Source organism: Balaenoptera ricei, chromosome 15 (genome assembly GCF_028023285.1).
Source record: "Balaenoptera ricei isolate mBalRic1 chromosome 15, mBalRic1.hap2, whole genome shotgun sequence".
NCBI classification, from domain to species: Eukaryota; Metazoa; Chordata; class Mammalia; order Artiodactyla; family Balaenopteridae; genus Balaenoptera; species Balaenoptera ricei.
The window spans coordinates 65,592,408-65,618,006 of record NC_082653.1 but is presented as its reverse complement, the minus strand read 5'-3'; the positions used below and the strand labels follow the sequence as shown (position 1 = coordinate 65,618,006).

General features: G+C 47.9%; 1 protein-coding gene across 3 annotated transcripts in view; it reads left to right on the top strand.

The window, feature by feature from the left end:
- Positions 1–25,599, top strand: part of SYT17 (synaptotagmin 17) — a 91,200-nt gene that overhangs the window by 3,085 nt on the left and 62,516 nt on the right. For 2 of the 3 annotated variants that reach the window (XM_059897335.1, XM_059897336.1), the window contains exons 2-5: positions 1,097–1,114; positions 1,768–1,916; positions 7,977–8,125; positions 10,916–11,535. In XM_059897335.1, coding sequence (XP_059753318.1) covers positions 1,097–1,114; positions 1,768–1,916; positions 7,977–8,125; positions 10,916–11,535 — 936 coding nt within the window. Of the gene's footprint in view, positions 1–560; positions 961–1,096; positions 1,115–1,767; positions 1,917–7,976; positions 8,126–10,915; positions 11,536–25,599 lie in introns of those variants that run through there. The other variant, XM_059897337.1, reaches the window with a different exon arrangement.

Here is a 25,599-nt window from a genome sequence, read left to right as displayed (position 1 = left end):
TAAAGGATTTTGAGTTTTTCATGAGCTGCGAACCACCTGTGCTGTTATTCACTTAATTTTTTTTTCTGTAAATGGGCTTGCACTTTAACTTTAAAAAATAGTATGAAAAGGAAACTTTATGTCATTACCATAATAGAAAACCAGGGTCACGTGATATAAAGAGCCGGCAACAGGAAAAATAAACACAATGAGAATAATGCCACATTCTTGGATTCTAGATGGGTAGGCTCTGAGCCTGGGGTCTGCTCTCTGCTTAAAAAGGAAGGCGGGGATGGGATTTGCAACTGTTAAAAAAATGTCACATACAATGGTACCAAATTAAGACTTTCTCGTCCTCGCAAGAGAATTGAAAAAGCCAGTTAACTTTCTCCCTCTTGACTCAAAGTTCTGAGTTCTATGGGAGACTCCTCCTAACCTACCTGGTTTACTTGGCCCGTTTGGAAAGCCATTAAGACTCTCTCCCGGAAGGGGGTGGGGGGAGCCTGTGCCTTGGGAACCGGAGAGAAGAAACGGGGGTGGAGGTGGGGCTGAAGAAGGGAGGGAGCCCCTCCCTTCTTCCCGAGGACCAGACTCTGGCTTTCTTTTCTTTGGCGCCCTCTATCTGTGGGTGGTCATAGGAAGCTCCCCACCATTGGAGCAGAATTGGAAGGTAGGGCCTCGGGGAGGGCGGGGGAGCCAAGTCACATCCACGCTGTGCCTGCCTGCATGTTAGCTAATCATGTCCTTTTGGGTTGGCTTCATGGCTATTTCTGTATAGGAAGGTTTGCTCCTCTCCTGAAGTGTGGCTGCGTTGGATAGCATGACTATCTATCCACCCTCTCTGATTCATAACAGCATACGGTGCAAATCAAATCGAAATGCTAAAGTTTCCCATTTATTCGGTGTTGGTTAGCCAGGAGGCTACCAGCAACCCTGAAGGTAGCAACACCTTGTTAGGAGGTCAGCTCCCTTCCCAGGATGGTAAGTGGAAAGAAGCAGGGCTTTTTTTTTTTTTTTGGGTTGCTGGAATATTGCTAAACTGGTCTTGTCTCTCTCTTTCTGTCGCCCCCCTCGCCCTCTGCACCCCTTGGCTTCACGTGGATCTCTAAAAGGGCAGTTGGAACCTTTAAACGAGGTGAGTTAATTCGGTGATTTGTTTGGTCTGGCTTCTAATCAAGAAATGCTTGCTTGTCATTTTGGAGCCTTATGTGGGGCTGTGGGGATATTGAATATTAAACAGCAACCGGATGTTGATAACGGCACAGTTTCGATCCCCTTCTACGAAAGGGAGATCCCGGTGAAAAGATGCTAGTTGATGAGATAAGTTTTCCTTCCCACCCCCTACTTACTCCATTTGATTATCTCTGTTTACTTTCACGTCATGAGATTATTTTTTAAAAATATTTTTGCTTTGCTTTTAAGAAGACAAAGTAATATTCATTGTGTTTTGAGAACATATTGCATAGCCCTCACGATGTTGAATAAACCACCCACATGTCAAGAAAGACGTTCACATAAACTACAAAAGAAAATACCTGCAAATATTTTGCTCGCTATTAATGGCTCGGGCGGGTTGGTGTTTGCCATCTTTGTGCCTGCAGTTGGTAAATAGAAATGGAAAACATTTTGTTCTAAGTGATCAGTGGCGGAGACAGACCTCCTGAACGTCGTTATTTCTCATCAGGGATCGGCTGCTTGTAATTTTGGGTGTTTTTCCTCTTCTTCCTCCCCACCCTTTACACCTCCCCTCTGCCCCTCTCCACTGCCCACCTCCCCCAATGGCCTCAGGGTTTTCTTTCTAGAATCTCCGATCTGCTGCTCTGCAGATGGACTTGCCGGCACTGCTGTCAGAAGTGCTATGAATCCAGCTGTTGCCAGTCGAGTGAGGATGAAGTTGAAATTCTGGGACCTTTCCCTGCCCAGACTCCTCCCTGGCTGTAAGTAAAACTGCTCCGAACTTCCTGGAAAGCAATCTTAAGACCTTTCTTTTCTCTGTTTCTGTGAGGGGGTTTGGGGCATGGGAAGGAGGATTTGGGGTGTGAAAGGGGGAAAGGCTGAGTTTCCATCGACCTCTTAGTTGCTGATGGGATGTGCTCTGTGCCTCATTGTGTTTGGCAAGCTGGTGAGACCAGCTGGGGGTGGGGCTTCAGTTTAGCTGGTTTCACATCGGGCCTTCTGAGATATGAACTGTGTAATGCTAAGCATGTGGGCACTTTTAATCACGTTGAGTGTCATTCCAAGCAGAAAAAGAGATCTGTGAGCATCTGTATTCTTCAAGGGATGTCCAAATTCTAAAGGTTTCAATCCAAGTCCGTATGACAAACTGTCCTAGCACCTGGCCCGTGCCTGGCTCATACTAGATGCTCAATGAGTATTTGGTGTGGGTAGCATGAACAAACAAGTGCCTCTCTGCTGGTTTGAGCAGGAACTTCAGAAACAGGGAAGCAGAAAAGAACCTCCAGTCGCCATCGTGTCCTCCTTCGCTGTTTATGTTCTCTCTGGCATCTTTCGTTTTATTTCCAATTCGTTCTCCTCCCGCGCCTGCATACAACATCTCCATCTGCCAGTCGCTCAGATATTTTGGGAACGCAGTTTTGAAGCTTCTCAGCCACGTGTCTGGTCCACCTCTCTGTGGCTGGGAGAGGAATGTGGCCGGAGAGTCTGGGTTGAGTCTAGAGGGCCAGGGCCTGGGAATCATCAAGTGCCACTTCTCATGATACAGAGGGGTGGCTCAGAGAGGTGGGAAGACAGTGTGAGGGCCCACAGCTGGAGCCTCAGTGGGGATCCAGTGCTGTCTCAGCTAAATCCTTGGGCTAAGATTCCAGAAGCTTCTGGCGCCCCATCTTTCCCTCCAAGTTGGGGGTCATGCCTCAGTCCTCTTGTTTTCTTAGAAGCAAGTATCAAATATTTCCATAGCAAAATGGCTCTGTGTCAGGCTCTGTGAGTTCAAATCCTATTTCTCCTACTTTTTTCTAGTTCTGTTCCCTTGGGCAAGTTGCTTGATCTCTCTGTGCCTTGATTTCCCATCTGTCAAATGGGGATGATAAAAAGAATAGTATTTATCTTATAGGGTGGTTGTGGCGATTGCATGAATTAGTGTATGGAAAAGTACCTAAGGATGCTTGATACCTTGTTGGTAATCATAGACGTAAGTGATTCTTTTTACCCTACTCTGGGTTTCCCCATCTGTAAAGTAGGAAAAGTAATAGAACTTACTTTATAGGGTCGCTGTTAAGAGTAATGAGATATGCACGTAACGTGCTGAGCACACAGTAGTAAGTATTCATCTCTATTATTATTAGGTATTGATAGAGATTCTTTAAACTGATAAAGGTAATGTTAAGGAACCTTCCATTACTCACAGGTTGTAGCCTGAATCCTGCAGGTGTGCATAGAGTTGAGATGTTTGGTGAAACCAACTCATTAATCAAGGGATCATTCCCATTTTCCAGTGACAGAGGTTGGCTCAGCCCATCTGGTGTCTTTAAAACCATGCTCAGAAGAATTCCAGCTCTGTTACGGCAGGGCTATCTTGTTCATTCCAAAAAATAGCTGTTGACCAACTGACTAACCTGCAGGCAGAAATTGAGTCCTGAAAGTACCAGTCATGCTATCGAAAAGTTAATCTCAGTTTCTTTGGTAGTTTTTTTCTAGAGGTTGCCCTACAAGGCTAGATAGAGTCCTGTTCCCATGCTCAGGGGATTTAAACTCTAGTATAGGAGATACAGCAGGTATATAAGTTCAGTTTGTGTATTCACACCCTGCACACCCATATGACAGTCTTGCATAGAGCTTTGTTATGGAAAAATCCTGGGAGAATGACTGCAGGCATAGCTGGATCCAGGGGCTCAAATGATGTCATGGGCGTGCATGTACGTGCTCTCACTCTCTTTCTTTCTGTTTCTTCTGTTTTGGCCTCATTCTTAAGCTTAGTTTTTTCTCTGCCTCATTTTTAACAGCAACAAATGTATCAGGAAAGGCTCTCATTGCCCTGGCTCGGGTCGTGTGCCAATCACTTGATCCAGTCACTTTTGCTTGGAGGAAAAAGTGCTGGGATCATTCCTGGGTTTCTTGACTGTCCTGGAACCAGGGAAAGGGTTATTCCACCTGAAACACATGAACTAGTAAGCTAGTCGAACAGGGGTTGGCAAACTTTTCCGGTAAAGGGCTAGATAGTAAATATTTTAGCCTCATGGGCTTAGTTTCTGTTGCAGCTACTCACTTCTATCCTTATAGTACAAAAGCAGCCATAGACAGTTCATTAGTGAATGGGCATAGCTGCGCTCCAATAACACTTCTACAAAATCAGGCAGTGGATTTGGCCCTGTAGTTTGCAGACCTGGGTAATAAACAATTTGGGTGCTGTGACTGGATCCAGGGTGGACAAACGCCACGAATCGGGGGGATCATAGAAAACGAGCCTGCGAGCTCAGGTCGTGTAGGGTCTCAAATGCCAAATTAAGGAATTTGGATTTTCTTCTGAACCAGAGTAGACCCCTGATAGACATTGAAAATCACAGCCTGGTATCTGTTTGCCCCAGACGCTGAGTGTTACAGATGCACGGCCACTGAGTTGGAGGATAGTTTTGCTTTGCCCAGGCTGCTGACCCTTTGTACAAGCAGGGGATTTTTTCTGGGGTGGGACCCTCAGGGAAGACAATTGTTTTGGTTATGCCACAAGCAGAGAAGTGGGCTGGAACCTTCCAGCAGAGCCAACACACCACACAGCTTCAGGAGGTGCCCTTCACGTGGTGGTCATTATGAATGGGACCACCTAGAGTAGTGCAGTGTACAGTCTGAGCAGCTGTACATGACCTTCGTGCTTCCTAAGATGACCCAGATCTTCCTTGAATCCTGGGCAGCACTGAGTACATTATTGACTGTCAATATCATGCAAAATATTAAGAGAAATCTGTAAAGGGGAGGTAGGTTAAATCCTTCAAAAAGAGAATTTACAGCTTGTGCTTTCCTCAGATTTATTTACCAAGCAGGCAGTTGCATGTTATCAAACAGGCAGGGAGTAGAAATGTCAAGTGTACAGGCTTTGTAGTGCTGTTCCTACTGTGGCATTTGAACCAAGAACCACAGAACATGCCTCTCTGTGGGGTGGCGTGTGGCAGATGAGCTGGCCCTTTGTGTGTGTGATTTTGGGGGGACACACCATTAATTGTCACATATGCTTCCATCATGTGGGTCCCCCAGCTTTCTTGGGCTGGGCTGGGCTGCTGAGGGTCAGAAAAATGGTACAATCCAACTGGCTCCTTTTGAGGCAGTGCCAGAAAGACACTCACTGAAGAGTGAATTAGGTTATTTCTTTGTCCAACAAGCATGTGTTGAGTACCTACTAAGTGCAGGGCTCTTATAGGCCTCCCAGGGGATGCCCAGCTCTGTAGCGTGGGGCATGTGATCCGGAGTCTGGTACTGCTGGATTCCACTGGGGTTCTGCCATTTCACAGTGGTGCAGGTCAATTCTCCATCCCTCCCTCCACCCTACTGGGGCCTCCATTTCCCTGTCTGTAAAGGGGGTGGGGGTGGTTCATAACGACTAACTCCTGTATTGTTTCAAGGATGAAATGATGGTTCATACAGAGCATTTAGCACAGTGCCTGGCACATAGTAGGTGCTCAGCAGCTGGTACTTTTGATCATAGTAAGTACAGATCCCACCGTTAAGATCTGTACCCTGTTATGGGAGGAGTGACAAGGCGTGCACTCAGATCAGAGTGACACAAGGTAAGTCGGGTAAGAACCACTGGAAAGGTGTATTCATTCACTCATTCACTGAAAAAAATAAATCAGAGCACCCCAAGCGTGCCAGGTGCCGTGCTGGGGCAAGGAGGGCAGTGGTGAATAAGGCAGATACTGCCCCTGCCCACGTGGAGCTATGGCTTAGTGTCAGACGCAGAAGATAAGAAGGCAGGCCACACTGAAGAAGAGTTATGTGCTGAGGTGGGAAAAAGAAGGTGCAGGGATAAGGACTGATGGGGGTGGGAGGAGGTGACGGGACAGGGTGGGGCCTCTCTGAGGAGGTGCTACTGCAGCTGAGATCTGAATGATGAGGAGGAACGAGACAGGTGACGAGGGCAGGAAGAGCATTCCAGGCGGAAGGAACAGAGGGCACGGAGGCTTGATGGTTGCAGAAGGGACAGGGGTGGGCTGGGCATACACTGCTACCGTGTCTGAGAGGACTCAACCAAGGCTTCAGGAAGCAATGGCATTTAAGCTGATCCCTGAAGACTGATGGGACTTCACAGGTGGAGGCAGCAGCCTCGGTGAGGTATGACAGCCGGGAAACAGGCCATGCAGGTGGAGGGGCCCCAGTGGCCGTCACATTTTGGTCCTGGCTTCCTTGGGAGATGCTGCTACTTTCATTTACGGGAGAGAGAGAAGAAGGATTGATCTAGTATGATCGCATCTCTGTGCTCTCCCCTGCTCCCTTCCACGCCCCACATTTCATCTGCTCCATTCTCCTTTTACAGACCAGGAGCTGGAGGCAAGGACTGGGCGTTTCGCCCCGTAATATGCGCATTTGTCCTGGCTGGGACCCTAGCTTTGGAGGAACATCAGATCTGTCTCATGTCATGCACAGCCTGCATCTGCAGACCTTATAGAATTTGAAAGTTGCATTTTTCAAGAGTAGTTTTGCCTCAGGTTTAAATGTCAAGTTGGGGGATGCAGTCTTGAAGGTATTGGTCTACGGCTGTGATGGCTGAGGGGCTTGCTATCAGCAGCATCAATCTCATGGCCACTTTGCAAGCTGTCTCCCCTCTCCTTCCCCCTCCCAGCGTCCTTAGTAGCTATGTGAGTATTGGGGGATCTTAAAGCCACCTCTGCTGTAATAACATCAATTAAAATGTATTGAGCACTTACCTGCAACATACCAACCACTGTTCTAAGCATTTTATATATGTTAACTCAGTGTTCACAGCAACTGGGTAAGGCAGGTACTATTATTAGTCCCATTTTACAGATGGGGAGACTGAGGCACAGAGAGAGGGAGGGACTTGCCTTGAGCTAGCTCTTAATTACTACCTTGTACCGCCGCCCCCCGAAGTGCTTTCCATTTTTTCAGCATTTCTCATCCTTATTGGGAGCACATTGAGTTGTGGCTGCTGCTAATTCGCAGCTGTTTCTACACATCAATATGTTCTTCTTAAATCATTGATTCTCAGGGCCATTTTGTAGCCGTAGCCCTGCCATTCTAAGAAACTTTGAGTGACATTGTTATAGGATATACGGGTTTTTTTTAATTTATTTTTGGTTGTGTTGGGTCTTCGTTTCTGCGCGAGGGCTTTCTCTCTAGTTGTGGCAAGCGGGGGCCACTCTTCATCGCGGTGCGCGGGCCTCTCACTGTCGCGGCCTCTCTTGTTGCGGAGCACAGGCTCCAGACGCGCAGGCTCAGTAGTTGTGGCTCACGGGCCTAGTAGCTCCGCGGCATGTGGGATCTTCCCAGACCAGGGCTCAAACCCGTGTCCCCTGCATTGGCAGGCAGATTCTCAACCACTGCACCACCAGGGAAGCCCTAGGATATTTTTTAAAGATGTTATAGACACAGTGACTGTTGAAATAGCGGGACACTTCTTACCAAAAGCCACTTGCAGAAGTTCTGATGCATATAAACCGCCACATTCTCCCTTCCAGACTGAAGATTGACAGGTCTTGTCTTGGTTTAGTCAAAGTGGCGCCCTCCGTGTGGCAATATCCTGAATAAGTTTACATATCCCTCCCCCACCCCAGCCTCAGCTTTGAAATTATGCAAATTCTTGGCAGATTGTTCTAAATTGGGAAATATTCATTTATATCATTTCACATTTTGTGCAACAAGCAAGACGTTATTGAGAGTTAACGGCTATTGAGAGTTTATTTCAAATTTGCATTATTCCAAGTTGCATAAACTGGGTCTGAGAGAAGTTTCGTCATGGGTCTGTCTCCCACGGGACAGAGATGCCAGTCCCTGGGGATTCTCTGACAATCACTGAGACCTCCTCTCTCCTGCAGGTTGGCCAGCCGGAGCAGTGACAAGGACGGGGACTCTGTCCACACAGCCAGTGAAGTCCCGCTGACCCCACGGACCAACTCCCCAGATCGGAGATGCTCGTCCTCAGACACATCTAAGTCTACGTACAGCCTGACCCGGCGGATTTCAAGTAAGCCTCTCTGCCGTGACTGTCAGGGGTCTTGGCTCGAGCAAGCCTTGCTGCTCAGCTGCCACTCAGGGTCCATGAAGTACACCCCCATTATCTGGGTGCCCAGGACAAGTGGAGAAAGCTGGCATTCCCAGACACTCAGGAGCATGCCCGGGAAAGACGTGAAGGACAGAGTCATCTCTGGGGAGGGGGTGGAGTGGTGTGACAGTCCAGGAGACAAGATGACAGATAATGGCAGTGTGACAAAGGAGGGCATCGCACCTGATTTCTTCCAAGTTCAGTAAGAAGCGATCATTTTGATTGATTTTTGTAGTACTGATCACAAGTTTCATTGAATTGGCTCAGTTGATGACATTGTCAGCATATATCATTTCGGACCCCGAAAGGCAAGCGTTAGTTACCATGTTACACAGCAGGGCTTGCAAATTCAAGTGACTTCAGGGGCCAAATGGATTGTGTCAGTGACTGAGTGCAGAGGGTTGGAGAGAGATAAATATCACCCTAATGCAGTGACAAATGGCAGCCGACTCTTGGCCTTGTACTAGGGCAGGGTGGGGATTGGGGCCAGTTAGGAAGCTAATGTCTCATTGAACGGGGGCAGCTACTACTCAGCTCTTGCCATGTGGGATTGTATTGCCTGATCTTTGGAAAGAGAAACTGGCAGTCTGGGTTTTTATATGAAACTTCCTTACTTTTAAACCCAAACAGAATGTACCTCTGGGTTGAATGTGGCCCTCAGGCCACTCAGTTTGTCCACTCTGATGTATAACCTGTGTGTTTGACCAGATGGCATGATTTGGGTGGGGAGGAGAAAGCCCAGAGACTCCCAACCTCCTGTCACTCCCCAAATGGACCTCCTCTGTCTTGTTCAGCTGATGTCTGAAATTCACTGAACAGGGAAAAAGCTTAAATTCATGAAACTAATCCACTCAGTTGGAAATGATTGATGTCTGATCTTTCCCGGGAGTAGGTGGGGAAGAAGAAGGAAGTAAAGTTCAAGGGCTTGAAATAGTGAAACGGAGGGGATGTCGGGCTTCTGTAGCCTCAGTCTTTCCGTCTGTAGAATGAGAGGGCTGACCTGCCTCGCGCTGTGCCCTACAGCGACCACCACCCACATGCGGCTGAGCTGAGATGCCCCGCACCTGTTACATACCCAGTGGATTTTGAAGCCAGTGTGAAAAAGAGAATTTATAGTGTCTCACTAAAATGTTTTTATATTGAGTGCATATTGAAATGATTATATTTTGGATATATTGGTTTAAGTAAAATATTAAAATTAATTTCACCTGTGTCTTTGTAGTTTTAAAAAATTGTGGCTACCAGAAAATTTTAAGTTACCTTTGTGGCTTGTACATCCGTATCTGGCTCGCATTTATTTTCTCTTGGATGGCGCTAGTCTAGATGACTCCTAAATCTCGTGCCCAGTTCTATACAGAGATGACTGCATTTAGCACACATTTATCAGAGAGTGCAGCCACGCACCGGCAAAGGCTCATGATTTTAGCCAGCAAGACAGGCTTTGGGCACTTAACAAGATGCCATGAAAAGACAAATACCGATCCTACTAATATGAGGCATCTCATAATCAAACTCCTAAGCCCTGAGAGTAGAATATGTACCAGGGGGAAGCTGGGACCAGGCAGGCGTTGGTTTCACTTATGCCAGATGAGTAAATTCTAGAGATTGACTGTCCAGCAGAGTGCATAAAATTAACAGTACTGTATGGAATACTTAAAAAAGAGGGTAGATCTTATGTTCTTACCCCACACATAAAATTAAATAAATAAAGAAGGCAGGAGGAAACTTTTGAAGGTGATGGATACGTTTATGGTATAGATGGTGGTGACGGTTTCATGGGTGCATACTTATCTCCAAACTCATCAAGTTGTGTATATTAAATAATAGACAGGTTTTTGTATGGCAATCATGCCTCAATTAAGTGCTTTAAAAATGAAAAAAGAATGCCATGAGCTCATTGCTAGAATAGAGGGATGAGCAGAGATTGGAATGATGAACCTGGGGACAGTGAACTCTGCTGCTTGCCGGGGAGAGGTACCCCGTAAGTGACGAGGTGTGAATGTGATCCTTGAAGATGGGTCATAGCTACCATTTAGTGCCTCTTAACCACGTGCACGTTCTGTGCTGAGCCCTCTCTGTGCATTGCTCAGTGAATCTTCACCGCAGTCTTTGAGATGGGTGCTGTGATTGACTCCATGTTTCAGATGGGAAAACCGAGTGTGTAAAATGTGCCCGGAGTCACATGGCTCGTTACTAGAGAGTCACACTCACTGGGAAGTAGCCGGGTTGGAATTTGACTCAGGCACTCTGGCCCCAGAGCCTATTCTGTGAAAGTGGAGGCAGTATAGGGTAATGGTTAGAGCCAGACTCTGGGGCCAGACAGGTGGGGCTTGACTCCTGACTCCTCCTCTTACTAGTTGTGTGACCTTTGGCGAGTGACTTAAAGTTTCCGTTTCCTCATCTGTAAAGTGGAGATAACAGTCACTGGCTAATACCTTGTGAAGATTAGATGACTGGATATACGCAGTGCAGTTAGGGCAGTGCCTGGCACTTAGCTGCCGTGATGATGGCGATGGGGATGGCTGTACCGCCGGGCTGCCTCCCATAGAGTAAATAAGAGGATTTCCGGGAGTAGAGAGCACCTGGCAAAGAGCATCATGAAGCAGAGCGAACAGCGTGAGAATCTGGGAAATGTCATCAGTCTCACAGATCGGCCCAGGTCCGGTCCGGTACTTGGTGTGATGTTCATTGTTATTTCTGATGGGTGTGTAGGTCTAGATTCCAGACGACCCAGCTCCCCACTCATCGATATTAAACCCATCGAGTTTGGCGTTCTCAGCGCCAAGAAGGAGCCCATCCAGCCCTCGGTGCTCAGACGGACCTATACCCCGGATGACTATTTCAGAAAGTTCGAGCCCCGCCTGTACTCCCTCGGCTCCAACAGCGACGACGTGGACTTTCTGACGGACGCAGAGATCCTGTCCAAGTACCAGCTGGGCATGCTGCACTTCAGCACCCAGTACGACCTGCTGCACAACCACCTGACGGTGCGCGTGATCGAGGCCAGGGACCTGCCACCTCCCATCTCCCACGACGGCGCGCGCCAGGACATGGCGCACTCCAACCCCTACGTCAAGATCTGCCTCCTGCCGGACCAGAAGAACTCCAAGCAGACGGGGGTCAAACGCAAGACCCAGAAGCCCGTGTTCGAGGAGCGCTACACCTTCGAGATCCCGTTCCTGGAGGCGCAGAGGAGGACCCTGCTTCTGACTGTGCTGGACTTTGATAAGTTCTCACGCCACTGTGTCATCGGCAAGGTGGCCATGCCTTTGTGCGAGGTCGACTTGGTGAAGGGCGGACACTGGTGGAAGGCGCTGATTCCCAGTTCTCAGGTAAGGGGTGGGTTGGCAGCGTCTCCTCTTGGGAGCTTTTTAAAAAATGGTTATTCTTATCTCAGTATTTAACTTTTTTTTTTTTTTTGCATTTTTAAAACCTTTGGTTTTTTAAATAATTTTTGACTCCCAAGAAGTTGCAAGAACAGTACAGAGAGTCCTGTGTATTCTTCATCCGGCTTCCCCGATGATAAATCTGATACGATCCAAGTGCATTAGCGATACCAGAAAACTGATGTTGGTAACTAAACTACAGACCCTATGCAATTTTTCACCAGTTTTCACGTGCACCTCCGTGTGTGTGTGTGTGTGTGTGTGTGTATGTGTGTGTGTGTGTTTATGTGTGTGTATGTGTGTGTGTGTGTGTGTGTGTGTGTGTATGTGTGTGTGTGTGTGTGTGTGTGTGTGTGTGTGTGTGTGTGTGTTTAGTTCTATGAAGTTTTATCATGTGTATGGGTTCATGTAGCCACCACTGCCCTGGGAGCTCTTTGTCATTGATGCTGGGTTATTTACTAAGGAGAGTGATTGTCCAGGGTATGAAGCCATCAGTCATTTTGACTTTCAGAAATTGATTAGGGAAAAATAAAATGAAGGCTGAAGAACGGGATGATAGATGGATGTTTTTCAGGCAAATTGTGAGATTAGCTTCCTTCCCTCTTCCAGCCCAGGGAAGAGCAATTGGCTGCTTGGGGAGCCACCCGTGGACCAGGTTGTCTCACCTGGGGGCTTTTAGGGTCCCTCCCTTGGGCATTCTGTGGGCTGGAGGACAGCAGTGCCCCCACTGTGGGTGGAAAGATATGAGGGGAGTGTATGGGAAGGAAAAAACCCCACCAGTTGGAGGCTGGTCTAGACCATCCATGCCGGGACAATGATCCTGGGTAATGCAGATGGGATTATTTTGCATCAGATACATCAAGGTGCTTCTGTAAATTTATTTATTTATATATTTAGGGCTGCGTTGGGTCTTCATTGCTGTGCGCGGGCTTTCTCTAGTTGTGGCGAGCGGGGGCTTCTCATTGCAGTGGCTTCTCTTGTTGTGGAGCACAGGCTCTAGGTGCATGGGCTTCAGTAGTTGTGGCATGCGGACTCAGTAGTTGTGGCACATGGGCTTATTTGCTCCACGGCATGTGGGATCTTCCCAGACCAGGGCGTGAACCCGTGTCCCCTGCATTGGCAGGTGGATTCTTAACCACTGTGCCACCAGGGAAGTCCCCAAGGTGCTTCTAAAGCTGAGCTCTGCTGGCCAGGGATTTGATGAGATAGCATCACATTTGGGGTGCAGGTGTTAAACATGAGGACTGGAGGAGCTATTCCACTGTGTGTGTGTGTGTGTGTGTGTGTGTGTGTGTACACATCTTCAAAGCTATCACTCTCTTAGTTTGGATTCCCCAAGAAAAAGAAGACCCTGAGGCAGGGGAAGTCATTTAATAGGGAGGTGACACCAGAGGAAACACCAGGAGGGGGTGGGAAAGTCACATGAAGGGTGCAGTTATTGAGCCGACCACCACTGTGGGTGACTGGAGCTGAAACCTGCTGGGGGAACTGGGAGCCAGTGTCAGACACACACCTAAGAGCCTTTCCACCTAAGGGGTGAGGGAGCCGGGGTCTTTGTACAGCACCTCCTATCAGCCACTGAATGAGGGCTGGGGTATGGGGAGGTTCATTTCCTGGTATTTCTGTCCTGTTACGCTGGCAGGTACAGAGACTTTTGACATCCACAAATGCAAAAAAAGTGCAGATGTTGGCAATGTCTGCTATAATCCCAAATCCTCTTTCCCGTCACACGATCAGGATATATTTGGTGCTTTCTGTGTATCCTCCTCGATATTTGATATCACTCGGTTTTCAACTGGCAAGAAAATTATGTTGAAAGAGGGAGACCCACCTGACAAAATAAATTCCAAATTGCCAGCTCCACTCTTCACATCAGTGGAAGGCCCCGGAGGTAGAGAATCTGGACATCCCCATACCTTGGCTCTTTTAGGTCTTGCCTGAAAGGTTACCTTGCCTGAAGTGGAAAGTCTTCCTGGCCCATCTGCCCTGATTTGGTTCTCCTGAAAGCTGAGGCCTAAGGCAGGGGCCTGGGTGCAGATCGTTAATTTAGGAGGTGATTCCAAGAAACAGGAGTGAGGGCTGAGGAGGAGACAGGGAAGGAGGGAACGTCAAAGTCAGTGGTGGTTCTGAAGGTTGCCATTCTGGCACTGGGATGGGCGTGGACCCCGTCCTAGCACACTGGCCAGGTGGGCTCCCGAAACCTCACAGAAGGGCTGGGGCAGAAAAGAGAAGGAGCCCAGGTGTGCTGGGGTGCCCCAGGTGTGCTGTCTCTGCCTGAGCTGAGACCTCGCCCAGACAGGACCATGGGAGCATTTGTATCAGATGCCCGGGCACTCCCTGTCCCCTTCTCCTGCTTTATTTTTCTCTATGGCACTTGTCATCATCCAGTAGACCGTACATTTTATGGTCTGCCTCCCCTGCTAGTATGTGAACCCTGTGAGGGCAGTGACTTTGGTCTATGTGTTCACCGCTCCCTCCCCTGCTCCTGGAACAGTGCCTGGTAGGTGGTGGTGTTCAGAAATATTTATTGAATGAGTGGAGGATGGAGGAAAGAAGGATCCCCAAAGTAAATTTCCTTCTTCCCTCCCTCCCCCCTTCCTCCCTTTCTTCTTCTTTCTCATGTAAAGAAAGGCTCATGGAAATTGAGGGAAGAATGGACTTATATCTGCCATCTCAAGCTTGCTCTGGAATTTATACTCTTTGAGTGGGAAGGTCAGCTGTCTGCAGTTGGGGTCCCGAGAAGCAGAGCTTAAGATAGGATTTCAGTGTGGATTAGTTTCCTTAGGGCTGCTGTGACAAAGCACCACAAATTGGTGGCTTAAAACTACAGAAATTTATTGTCTCAGAGTGTGGAGGCTTTAAGTCCAAGATCAAGGTGCTGGCAGAGCCGTGCTTCCTCTGAAACCTAGAGGGGATCCTTCCTTGCCTATTTCTAGCTTCTGGTTGTTGGCAGTCTTGGCTTATAGCTGCATCAGTCTCATCTCTGCCTCCCCCTCACATAGCCTGCCTTCTCTCTGTGTGTGTCTGTGTCTTTTCTTGTAAGAACATCAGTCATGCTGGATTAGGGGCCCACCCTATTCCAGGATGACCTCATCTTCAATAATCACATCTGGAACGACCCTATTTCCAAATAAGGTCACATTCTGAGGTACTGGGGGCTAGGAGGTCAACACACCTTTGGGGGATACAATTCAACCCAAAATGGGACGCAAGAGAAAACCCTTCAGGGGTGGGTGTGAAGTGGTCTAGATGAAGGGTGACAGCCAAGCAAGGCTGAGCCTCAGCCTGGTGTGTGGTGGGGAGGGGACTCTGGGTCCTGGATCCCATTGCAGCATTTCCTCCTTCAGACAAGGGAACCAGCCAGCCCACATTGTCAGTCATTGGCGGGGACCATACTGGGAAATCCGATTTTCAGCCGGGCAGCCCTGGGCCTCCCTGAAGCCTCTGTACTGTGGAACAGTGGTTCTGAACAGGGACAGTTTTGGTCCCAAGATATTTGTCAGTGCTGGGAGACGTTTTGGGTTTGGTGGATGGGAAAGTGCTGCTGGCCTCTGGTGGGTAGAGACTAGAGAGACTGCTAAATATCCCGCAGCGCACAGGATAGACCCTACAACACAGAATGATCTGGCCTAAGATGTCCGTAGTGCTGAGGGTGAGAAAGCCTGCTGTGGGGTGAAGGGGAGGATGGAGGTTGGGGGGATGGAGCAGGGTCTGCCATGACAGGCAAGACGGGAGCTGGGCTGTTCCCTGTTGGGGAAGGAGGGTTTTCCCGGGAGAGACAGTTGTCAGGGGTCGGGTTTGGGCCGAGGGGAAGATGATGTGAGGGGCAGATCTCCAGGTAGCTGCTTTGCTTTTCATTCCAAACGTGAAAAAGGAGATACCGGTTTTGAACAAAAATCCACATCAAGCAAAATAGGCCTGCACTGGAGACAGAAAACGAAATCCTCACAGAGTACGCCCAGGCCGTTAGGTTGGCCATCACCGCTGATTTCCGTTGGAGGCAGGCGTCTGCCTTCACCAGAGCCCTCCGAAGATGCAGTTGCGTGGGCGGGGGGTGGAAGCAGTTTCTCGTTTTCAGCCTGACTTCGCGGTATATGGGTCAGAGCAACTCTGAAGGTTTATTAGTTCTACGGTCTCTGCCGTGGAGACCCTGTGGGGACCTATAGGTTGCTGGCTTGTAGGGCCAGCATATAGGCATCTTCTGGCTCACGGCAGAATGTCCCAGTTGTTTTGTGCCTTTGAACATTGTGTCTTTGATCTTGACATTCAGGAAATTAGCAGCTAATGGATCTACTGCAGATTTTTTGGTCACATTGAGAACGCTGGGCCAAAAGATAATGGAAATGAAGACATAGAAATAACGAAGTGTGTGATGTGATTGATGTGGTATGAAGTTATAGTGGCCGCTGAGAGAAATTCTCTCATCCAAGTGGATTGAAGTGAATTGATACTTTGGCCATTTAGAGGTGAAATCCATGTAGTCTCAACTGTTTTTAAAAAAATTATTAATAATTGTGACAAAACACACATCACATAAAATTAACCATCTTTCAGTGGTATTGAGTACATACCCACACGTCATCACCCCCCACCCATATCCAGAACTCTTTTCATCTTGCAAGAAATGAAACTCTGTCCCCATTAAACAGTAGCTCCCCACACCCCACTGGCCCCAGACCCTGGCAACCACCACTCTACTTTCTGTTTGACTACCTTGGATACCTCATATAAGTGGAATGACACAATATTTGTCTCTTTGTGGCTGGTTTATTTCACTTAGCATAATGTCCTCAAGGTTCATCCATGTTGTAGCATGTGGCAGGATTTCCTTCCTTTTGAAGGCTGTGTAATAGTCCATTGTGTGGGTAGACCACGTTTTGTTTGTTTTTTTCATGCGTCCATTGATGGATGCTTGGTTGCTTCCACGTTTAGGTTATTGTGAATAATGCTGCTATGAACATGGGTGTGCAGTTATTTCTTCAGCCTTTTTTTGAGCCAGAAAAATATTCAGGATGAAGGACGTTCATTTTCTCCTGAGATCCTGTGATTTGGGGAAGGAAGGGGGAGGGAGGTGGAAAGAGCAGAGGTCCCGTGGGCATGCCAGAACCTCACAGAGCATTAGGAAGAACGAGAGTTCTTGTTCCAGCCCTTTCACTAGTTCCCTTGTGACTGGAGTCATGTAACCTCATAGGTCTTGGTTTGCTCGTGTCAAGTGGAGACGTGGTACCTGCTGCCCGCTCCCTTGCAGTGCATCTCTAGGGCTATAAACTCTTCTCAGGAGAAAGTAGCTTCTGGCTGTGAAAGTCCCTCGAATTGAGGAAAATTATAAATATACTGTACATTATAAATATACAATAAAAATATTGTACATATATAAACCAGCCGTTTATTTAGTCAATGAATATTTGCTAGGTGATTGTCATGTTCTAGGGGCTGGGGCTACTAATTTCTCTCTGAGTTTCCTGAGTGTCTACCATGAGCCAAGCAATGTTCTACATGTGCTCACTTGTCTGTCTTCACAAGGGCCCGTTTTACAAAGTGGGGAAACTGGGCAGAGAGAAGTTAAGTAATCTTTCTGTGCTGAGTGGTAGAACTGAGGCTCTTTGGCTTAAAAAGTGATGTACCATAACCAAGACATTAGACTGGTTCTCTACAGCAAGCAAAACAGAGCCCCTGCCCTCCGGGAGCTTACATTCTAGTGGACGGAGATACTCAGTGAATGAATTAACACATCATGCCTGTTGGCATTGTCTCTGCCAGGAGGAGAAATAAAGCAGGATAAGGGGCTGGAGAGGGGTGGCTGAGTGGTGAGAGTGGGGAAGCTGTTCTAGGTGGGTGAGGAGATGGCATTTTAAGTAGAGAGCTGGAAGGGTTGAGGGAGTGAGCCTGGAGGATGTCCAGGGGAAGAGCATTCCTAACAGTTAGTACAGGACGTGCAAAGGCCCTGAGGTAGAGTGTGTTGAAGGCTGGTGGAGAGTGAGTGAGGGGAGAGCAGCAGGAGTTGAGGTGGAACTGGCTTAAAAGGCCCCATCACATTGATCTTGTAGGCTGAGGTAAAGACTTGGATTTTATTCCTAGGGGTGACGGGAAGCCTTGGAGTATTTTGAGAAGGAGGGGTGACCCAGCCAGGCTGCCTGGAGAGAACTGTTCCTGGGGGACCCACAAGTACATATTTCCAAAATACATAAAGAACTCCAACTAACATAACACTGTAAAGCAACTATACCCCAATTAAAAAATGAAAGAAAAAAAAAACCTCCAATGACTCAAAAATAAAAGACAAAATCCAATTTTTAAATGGGCAACAATTTTGAACAGATGTTTCACAGAAGAAGACTCATGCAAATGGTCTAAAAGCACATAGAAAAGTGCTCAACTTCATTATCCATCAGAGAAATTGCAGGTTGAAACCTTAGTGAGATACCACTACAACCCACTTAACCAGAATGTCTAAAATCACAAAGACTGACAACATCCAATGTTGCTGAGGATGTGGAGCCACTGGAACTCTCAGGCAGTGCTGTGGGTATATCATATGATGTAACCACTTAGGAAGAAATTCTAGTGGTTTCTTGTAAAACTAAACAGATATCTACCCCACGATCCAGCAGTGCCACTCCAAAGAGAAATGAAAACGTTATGTCCACACAAAAACTTGTACATGCATATTCAAAGAAGCTCTACATGTAATAGCCCCAAACTAGAAATTGCCCAGGTGTCCATCAACAGGATAAAGGATAACAAACTATGGTATATTCATATAATGGAATGTTATTCATCAATAAGAAGGAAAAAGGACCAATACAGCATGGATGAATGTCACAAACATTATGCTAAGTAGAACATCCTGCTGACAACCATTATGAGAAATAGAAGTCAGACCCAAGAGAGCCCATATAGATGATTGCATATATATAAAGTTCAAGAAACAACAAAACTAAACTATGGTGAAAAATCAAAACAGTGGTTGTGACTGGGGAAGAGGATTGACTGGAGAGGGGCCAAATGGAAGTTTCTAGACTAATAGTGATAGGGCGTTGGAAACACAGGTGTATGCATTTGTCAAACTCATCACTTAAGGTTTGCACATTTCATTGCATATAAATTTTATCTGAAAAATAAAAGAGCCATAAACATCAAATTCTGATTAATGATATGCCTGCTGAAGTGTTCAGGTCACTCGTGCCTGCAACTTACTTTAAAATGCACTCAGAAAAAGATTGATAGATATGCGATAAAGCAAATATAGCATATTTTCAAAATATTAGTTGCAGAATTAATAACTGTTCATTGTTCGAGCTCGGTGATGTATTTAAAGGGGTTCGGTGTACAGTTATTTCAGCTTCTCTGTATTTGATAACGTTCATAAGAAAATGTTGGGGAACACCAGTTAGGAGTAATATGCTGCGGGCTTCCAGGTGGGAGGTGGTGCTGGCCGGACCCGGGTGTGAGGGGGAGTGGACAAGTGGCCAGCTTGGGAGACAGTTTGAAGGCAGAGTCTTTGATCCCCAGAGCCAGCCCTTAGCCTTTACACTGCAGCTTCAGGGGTGCTGTAGATGAGGGCTCTCAAGCAGAGGGGGGGTTCTCAAACAGGGAATGCTGCTGTTGCCTTACTTCCCGAGCATCAGAATCAGCCAGGAGCTGTGCCTGTGGGGTTCCCAGACCTCAGCCTCCTGGATTCCGATTTCTTAAGTCTTGGGTGAACCTGCACTTGAGTGAATGTGCTGGGAGAGTCTGACGTAAGTGAACTGCGGACCTCATTCTGGGAAGCACTTGGGTGGCCAGTGGAATGTTGAAGGGGCTTGGCTGTTGCAGCTGGACAGACAGGTCTGAGATGGGGTCTCGCTGGTCGGCTGCTGTGTTGGTTTAACGAGCTGGCCTGGCTGCCTGCGAGCCCGGTATAGGCTGCCATCAGGATGGTATTTTATGGAACCATCTGGGAAAGGAGCAGGCTCCGGGTAGCGTGCTCTTAGATGTTCTTGGGGGATAATTCTGAGTCATGTGGGGTGTAGTATCTTTTATTACAAAGCCACATTGCCTGCTGAGGAACAGTGTTTGATTTGAGCCCAGAAAAAGAAAATGTGCTTAGTCAAAAGTGATATTTGCACATCTGGCTGCTGGGTATTTATGTTTCTGAAAACTGCTTTAATGTGAGATTTGCTTTGTCCAAAGGAACGCCTTTTAGACCTTCAGTGCCTATAATTCAGGGCCCTGTGGCTTAGGAAGTGAAGTCTGTGTGTGTTGCCTTTGCAGCATAAGAGTCAGAGGTGGTGGCAATAAGCGTGTTCTGGTTCTCACCACGTACCAGACCCTGGGCTCGGTGTAATACTTAAGGATTCCCCACCAGATGGATGGCACTGGCACCTGCATTTTATAGATGGGGACCCTGAGCCTCAGGAAGGTTAAGAAACTTACCCAAAATTGCACAGCTGGAGTAGGGACTTGAACCTGAGACTGACTGGAAGCCCATATCCATAACCGCTATGAAATAATCTATTTAGGAGGAAGTCCTGGCTGAGGACTTTGTAAATTGACTTACCCCGTGTAACTTGGATGTGATAAGACTGTATTTCTCATAAGTATACCCAGATTTTTATATCAGTGTGTATCTTGCTTCTTTCCACCTTTGGAGCCATTCAAAGGAATTCTGTGTTTGCTTGGAGCCCCTTAGGAGAGCCTTCAGAGTCTGAGGGGTGAGCTGGTGGCCTTCTTCAGGAGCACCAAACTGATTGGATCTTTGGAAGAGGCCAGAGGACAGTCTGATTTGGTAACCAAGTTGAGTGTCAGTGTGGGGACTGCTGTTTTGATTGAGCAATAGAAGAAAAATTGCATGACTCTGAAGTAAGAGATTTACTTTCTTAGGTGGCTCCCAAAATGTTGGTTACAGCCGACAGAACCCATCACAAACTGACTTTGGTCAAAGAGGAAAGTCTGTGGTTGTGTGGGCTCCAGGCTCCACTGAGTCTGGGGTCCAGGTTGTATCCTGGGAATCTCTCAGCTGGAATGTTCCTCAGCCCCGCCTTCGTCCGTTGCCTTTCTTCTCAGGAAGGCCCTTTCCCCAGGGAAGCAAAACCCGGGCTTACCTCCTGCCAGCTGGGCCACACCAGTGGAAAGAGAGATCCTCTTTCCCGAAAGTTCCAGAAGTCCCAGGGAGGATTCTCAGGGACCTGGCCTCCCTCATCCTGCCCTCCTCACGCACAGTGGAGTGTGGACTCTCACAACCACTGGAGGCCTTGAAGTGGGAAGGAGTGCAGTTTCAGAGAAGGAAGCATGACTGTCTCCTTATTTCACTGCCGTGGCCACAGTTTTCTCTTTATTGCTGAAGTGTCTCTGGCTAATGTCCCCACTGAAGAACTTGGCAGGCACGGTTCAAGAGCTGGCCCTGGTGGCAGGCATGTGTCAACTATTTGGAACATCCTGGCGGTGGGTGGGTGGACTCCTAGCCCTGGGAGTGTCTCCCATGGCCTCTTACTGTTGGGGTCCCTTTGGAGAGGAGCAGCCCTGGAGGGTGGGCCCTAGTCAGATGGTCCAATCCCAGCTCCCTTCTCTGGGGCTCACTGCCCCCTGAGAGAGTCATCTATTGGCCTAGGTCCAGCTCCCCTAGAAATAGACCCTGAGATCAAGATTTGAGTGTAAGTATTTTATTTGGGGGGTGATGCCAAGAAGAACCAGTGTTATCAGGCAAGTTCCCACTGTGGGCATCTGGATCGCGACCCTCCTGGGCTCTCGGTGTAGGCTTCCCCAGGGGTGGGGGGCACTGGGGCATGTGTTCACCAGCTCCCACCAGGCACAGGTTGAAGGATGTTTCCAGAAGCGCTTAATTCCCCGGGCTCCTCCAGCCTGCCTTATGCATCTGAGGAGAGAGTGTTACCAAACCAAACCAGGGTTGACTCGCCTGTGTGCAGTAAAGCCAACCCACTGACACTGGGTCGTGGTGAAGGAAAGTACAGCATTTGTTGCAGGGCACCAAGCAAGGAGAATGGGCAACTCATGCTCAAAAGACCTGAACTCCCAATGGCTTTCAGGGAAGGGGTTTTAAAGGCAATGGGAGGAAGGGGGCTGCAGGGTGTGTGATCAGCTCGTGCACAATTCTCGGATTGGTTGGCATCAAGGTGAAGTTTCAAGCATCATCAGCCTTCTGGTTTCAACCAGCCTAGGGTCTATGTTCTTGCGATCAGCAGTTTCCATCTGGAGGGGGTCAGCTTCCTATAAAAACAACTTAGGACTGTGTGTCAGGCCTGTATCTGTGTCTTTCAGGGAACTGGGAGTTGGGTGATCCCGCTATGTGGCGGATTTATAGTCTAAATTGGTACCAGTTTCCCGGCCCAATAGCTATTCTGTTTCTACATCTTCACGCTTCCTAATCATGAAGTCTTGAGCCAGCCTTTAGAGAATCAAAGGGAGGCCTGGGAAACTAAAGCAAAAGGCTTTTACTTCAAAGGGGCTTGTATATGGTTCCCATGCCCCCTTTTCTTTGGTAGTCCTCAATCTTGAGGGAAAAGAAAGGGAGTAAAGTTTTGGATAGAGAGAGAGTCATCATAAACTCAGCAGAGGAACTCAGTTTTAGGGGGACTGGGTTTCAAGAGGACCCTGGTGGCCTGAGACTCTGTGGGCAGAGGGTCTGAGGGCTGGTCAGGGCCGGGGGCTGGGGTGCACCCTCAGCATCGCCACACTTCACCTTGCCATGTCGAAGCCTCCGAGTGCAGGATCTTCCACGTTCCCCCTTCCCTGTCCATTCTTCTTTCCTCTGGGCAGGAAGGTGCAAAGCAGATGAGCAAGACCCCTGGCTAAGTGGATGCCCATGGAGAAAAAGGCGCTGGTCTCCCCTTCTTGAGGAGGCGCCTCATGTTTGCAAGTGACCCTCTTGGCAGCCGGTCTCTCTCGGTTTTGAGTGGGTGGGCAGGGAAAATCCCCAGCTCTCCCCACTCGGCCAGTACCTCCTTTCTGCTTATAGAGGTGGGAAAGGAGGATGGTTTTGAAAACTGCAGGACCAGGTCTCTGCCTCTTAAAAATCCCAGAGGGAGGTGTTGGGCCCAGTTTTTGCCAGCCCCTTGCTGCCTCTCTCTAGTCCCCAGCTTTGGGCCCAGGCAGCCAGTTCTGGCATCAACAGGAAAAGTCCCCCTCCACATTCTGTCCATGCACAGCTAAAGGCTTAGCCAGACCCTCCATAACATCAGCTTTTGGTACTTATTCTCTGTATCTTTGGCACTTAGAAGGAACTTGATAGGTGTTTTTTGAATTGAATAAATATCATTGTGTAAAGAGTGTTAGCTTTTGAGTTAGACTGACCTGGTTAAGGTCCTGGCTTCACCATTTACCACTGAATGAACTTGGGTTCAACTCCTCACCTTTAAATTAGGGATAATAATGCTTACTGTGTGGAGAGTTGGGGGAACATTGTGAAGATAGCAATAGCAACATCTGACTTACATAGCACTCACCATGTGCCAGGCATGGTGCTAAGGCTTCTAGTGTATTCACTACTATCATCATCCCATTTTATGGATGGGGAAACTGAGGCATGCATTAAGTAACATGCCTAAGGCCACAGAATTGGGTTTTGAACCCAGGCTGGTCCAGCTCCAGGGTTGTGCACTTAGCCACTCTACTCCACTATATTGCCTCTTGATAAACCAAGATCTGGCACGCAAAGCACCTGGCACCTTCACTATACACTGAATAGTGGTGACCAGGAGCTCAGGCACCAGGAGGTTGGGGAGGGAACTGAGGAGGGAGGAGGGCAAAAAGAGGGAGGAGAGGTTGGGGAGCAATTGAGATTGAGCCATGAGGAACTGGCCTTAGAATTCAATTCGTGTTTCAATATGTGCTACTTTGGTCTTAACCATGCCCCAGGCAAACGAAGTTAGAAGGAATTTAGGACATTTTTTAATAGCAAAAATGGTGATGATTTGAGGTACCCAGAGGCATGTGCTGATTGGGCCTAGTACCTGGGATCTGCCTGGGGCCGTACACACCCCAGCCTCTCCTGACTGCATACTGTATTTGGTGATCATTGACCATATGATACCTAAATAGGCAAGGCCCCTGACAAGGCGTATGTCAGTTTTTTAATGAGAAGCTGTCTTTAACTTGTCCTGAGCTGTTGTCAGCCTTGACCCTCTCATCAGAAACCTGTCCTCTGTGTGTGTTAATTAAAAGGGTTTCCTGCCCAGGTTTGGTGACCAGCAGTGTTGGCACCACTATGCATCCAGGGCTGGGCGCAGACCAGAACCTTACAAGGCAGCATTAACTAGAAGTTTCTTTCTATGTAGTCCTTCTTGTTTCTTCCTCCTAAAATACAAATGTAGTTTACATTTCAGGCCTTAAAGTGAGCTTTTGATTCCTAGTTTATAACGTGAACTGGAAGGGGAACCAGGGATGATTTGAACCAATCCTATTTTATACATGAGAAAACTGCAGCACAGAGACGTTGAGTGACTTATCCAAGGTCACACAGCTTTCAGTGACAGAAAGGAGACTAGAGTTAGGTCACCTGATCAGCAGGCAGGAGGTCTTACTACTGGCACATACTGCTTTACCCCACAAGGGAAGGGATCTATAGTGGCTGAGAGTACAGGCCCTAGAGTCATACAGACCTGGGTTCAAGTCCCAGCTTTGCCACCTTCTACAGATGTGGGTCCAGGAAAGTTAACTTTATCATTTCTAAGCCTCAGTTTCTTTGTCTATAAAATGGGAATCATGTGGTGTGCTGGAACCAGCTTGAACTGGCCTGTAGAGTCAATTGTTATTTTCGGGAATTTCACAAACCCGCTGACTTCACACTGGCAGGTTGAAAATCAGTCACTGTGTATGAAATTGAATGAATTTCATTCAATGAAACATTTACCAACACACCACTGATCATAGCAACACCTCAGGGTGTTTTCATGGGCAGTTCATGTGAGGTTCAAAGCACAGAGCCTGACACGTGTATACAGTGGTGCCATGTCGTGGTCAAGAGCATGACCCAGCAGTCCCAAAATCTTCAGGCCAGAGTCAGTCCAGCCACTTCCAGTGGTGTGACCTTGGGCAGTTACTCAAGGTCACTGGTAATAATGGAAATTGCTGACTCTTCCTGAGTGCTTCCCATAGACCTGGTACTGTTCTGGGGCTTTCCGTGTAAGTTAGAAAACCACCAGGGACTATCATTCTCCCCATTTTACAGTTAAAGAAAGTGAGACAGAAAATTTGAGTAACTTGCCCAAGGCCATGCAGTCAGTGAAGGAAGGAGGCTCCACTCAAATCCCAGCATCTGCTCTTGGCCACCACCCTGTCTCGTTGAGGTTCATCTTCCTTCTTTGGAAGATAGCAGGAATAGCAACCCTGACCTCAAAGGTTGGGGTTAGGGTGGGATGTGATAACGCCTGTGCTGTTCACACAGGCCCTGCACGTGGCAGGGCCTCAGTTGACGTGTGCTTACTGCTGGTAAGCACTGAGTAAATGTCACTGTCAATCGTTACCATGATGATTGCAGTAAAATCTTCCCAGCCAAGGGAGTGCGACTGAGTTTGACCAAGGAGATGAAAGCAACATTTGCCAGCCGAGCCATTCATCCACGCCAGCTGGGGTTGAGAAGGTGAGGCTGTCACTCTGAGTGGCTGGCAGGCTGGGTGGTCCAGGCATCTGGCGGTGCACCCCAGAGAGGATGCTGGGGCTGTCTTCAAAGAGGGAGAGGTTGAAAATTTCCGCGGGCTGTCCCGATTGCTTGAGCACATGCAGAGGGCAGGTTCTGGGGCTACCAACATGAGTGAGACCTGATCCCTTCCTTTAAGATTCTCATCGTAATACAGTCGGCCCTCCATATACAGGAGTTCTGAATACAGATCCAGTTGGTTGAATCCGTGGATGCGGAACAGAAGATCAACTGTACTGCACCATTTTGTATAAGGGACTGGAGCATCCGTGGATTCTGGTATCTGAGGGGGTCCTGGAACCAGTCCCTTGCAGATACCAGGGAATGACTGTCTAACAATAGTAAGCATTTGTCAGTGCTCCCTGTTTCCTAACACT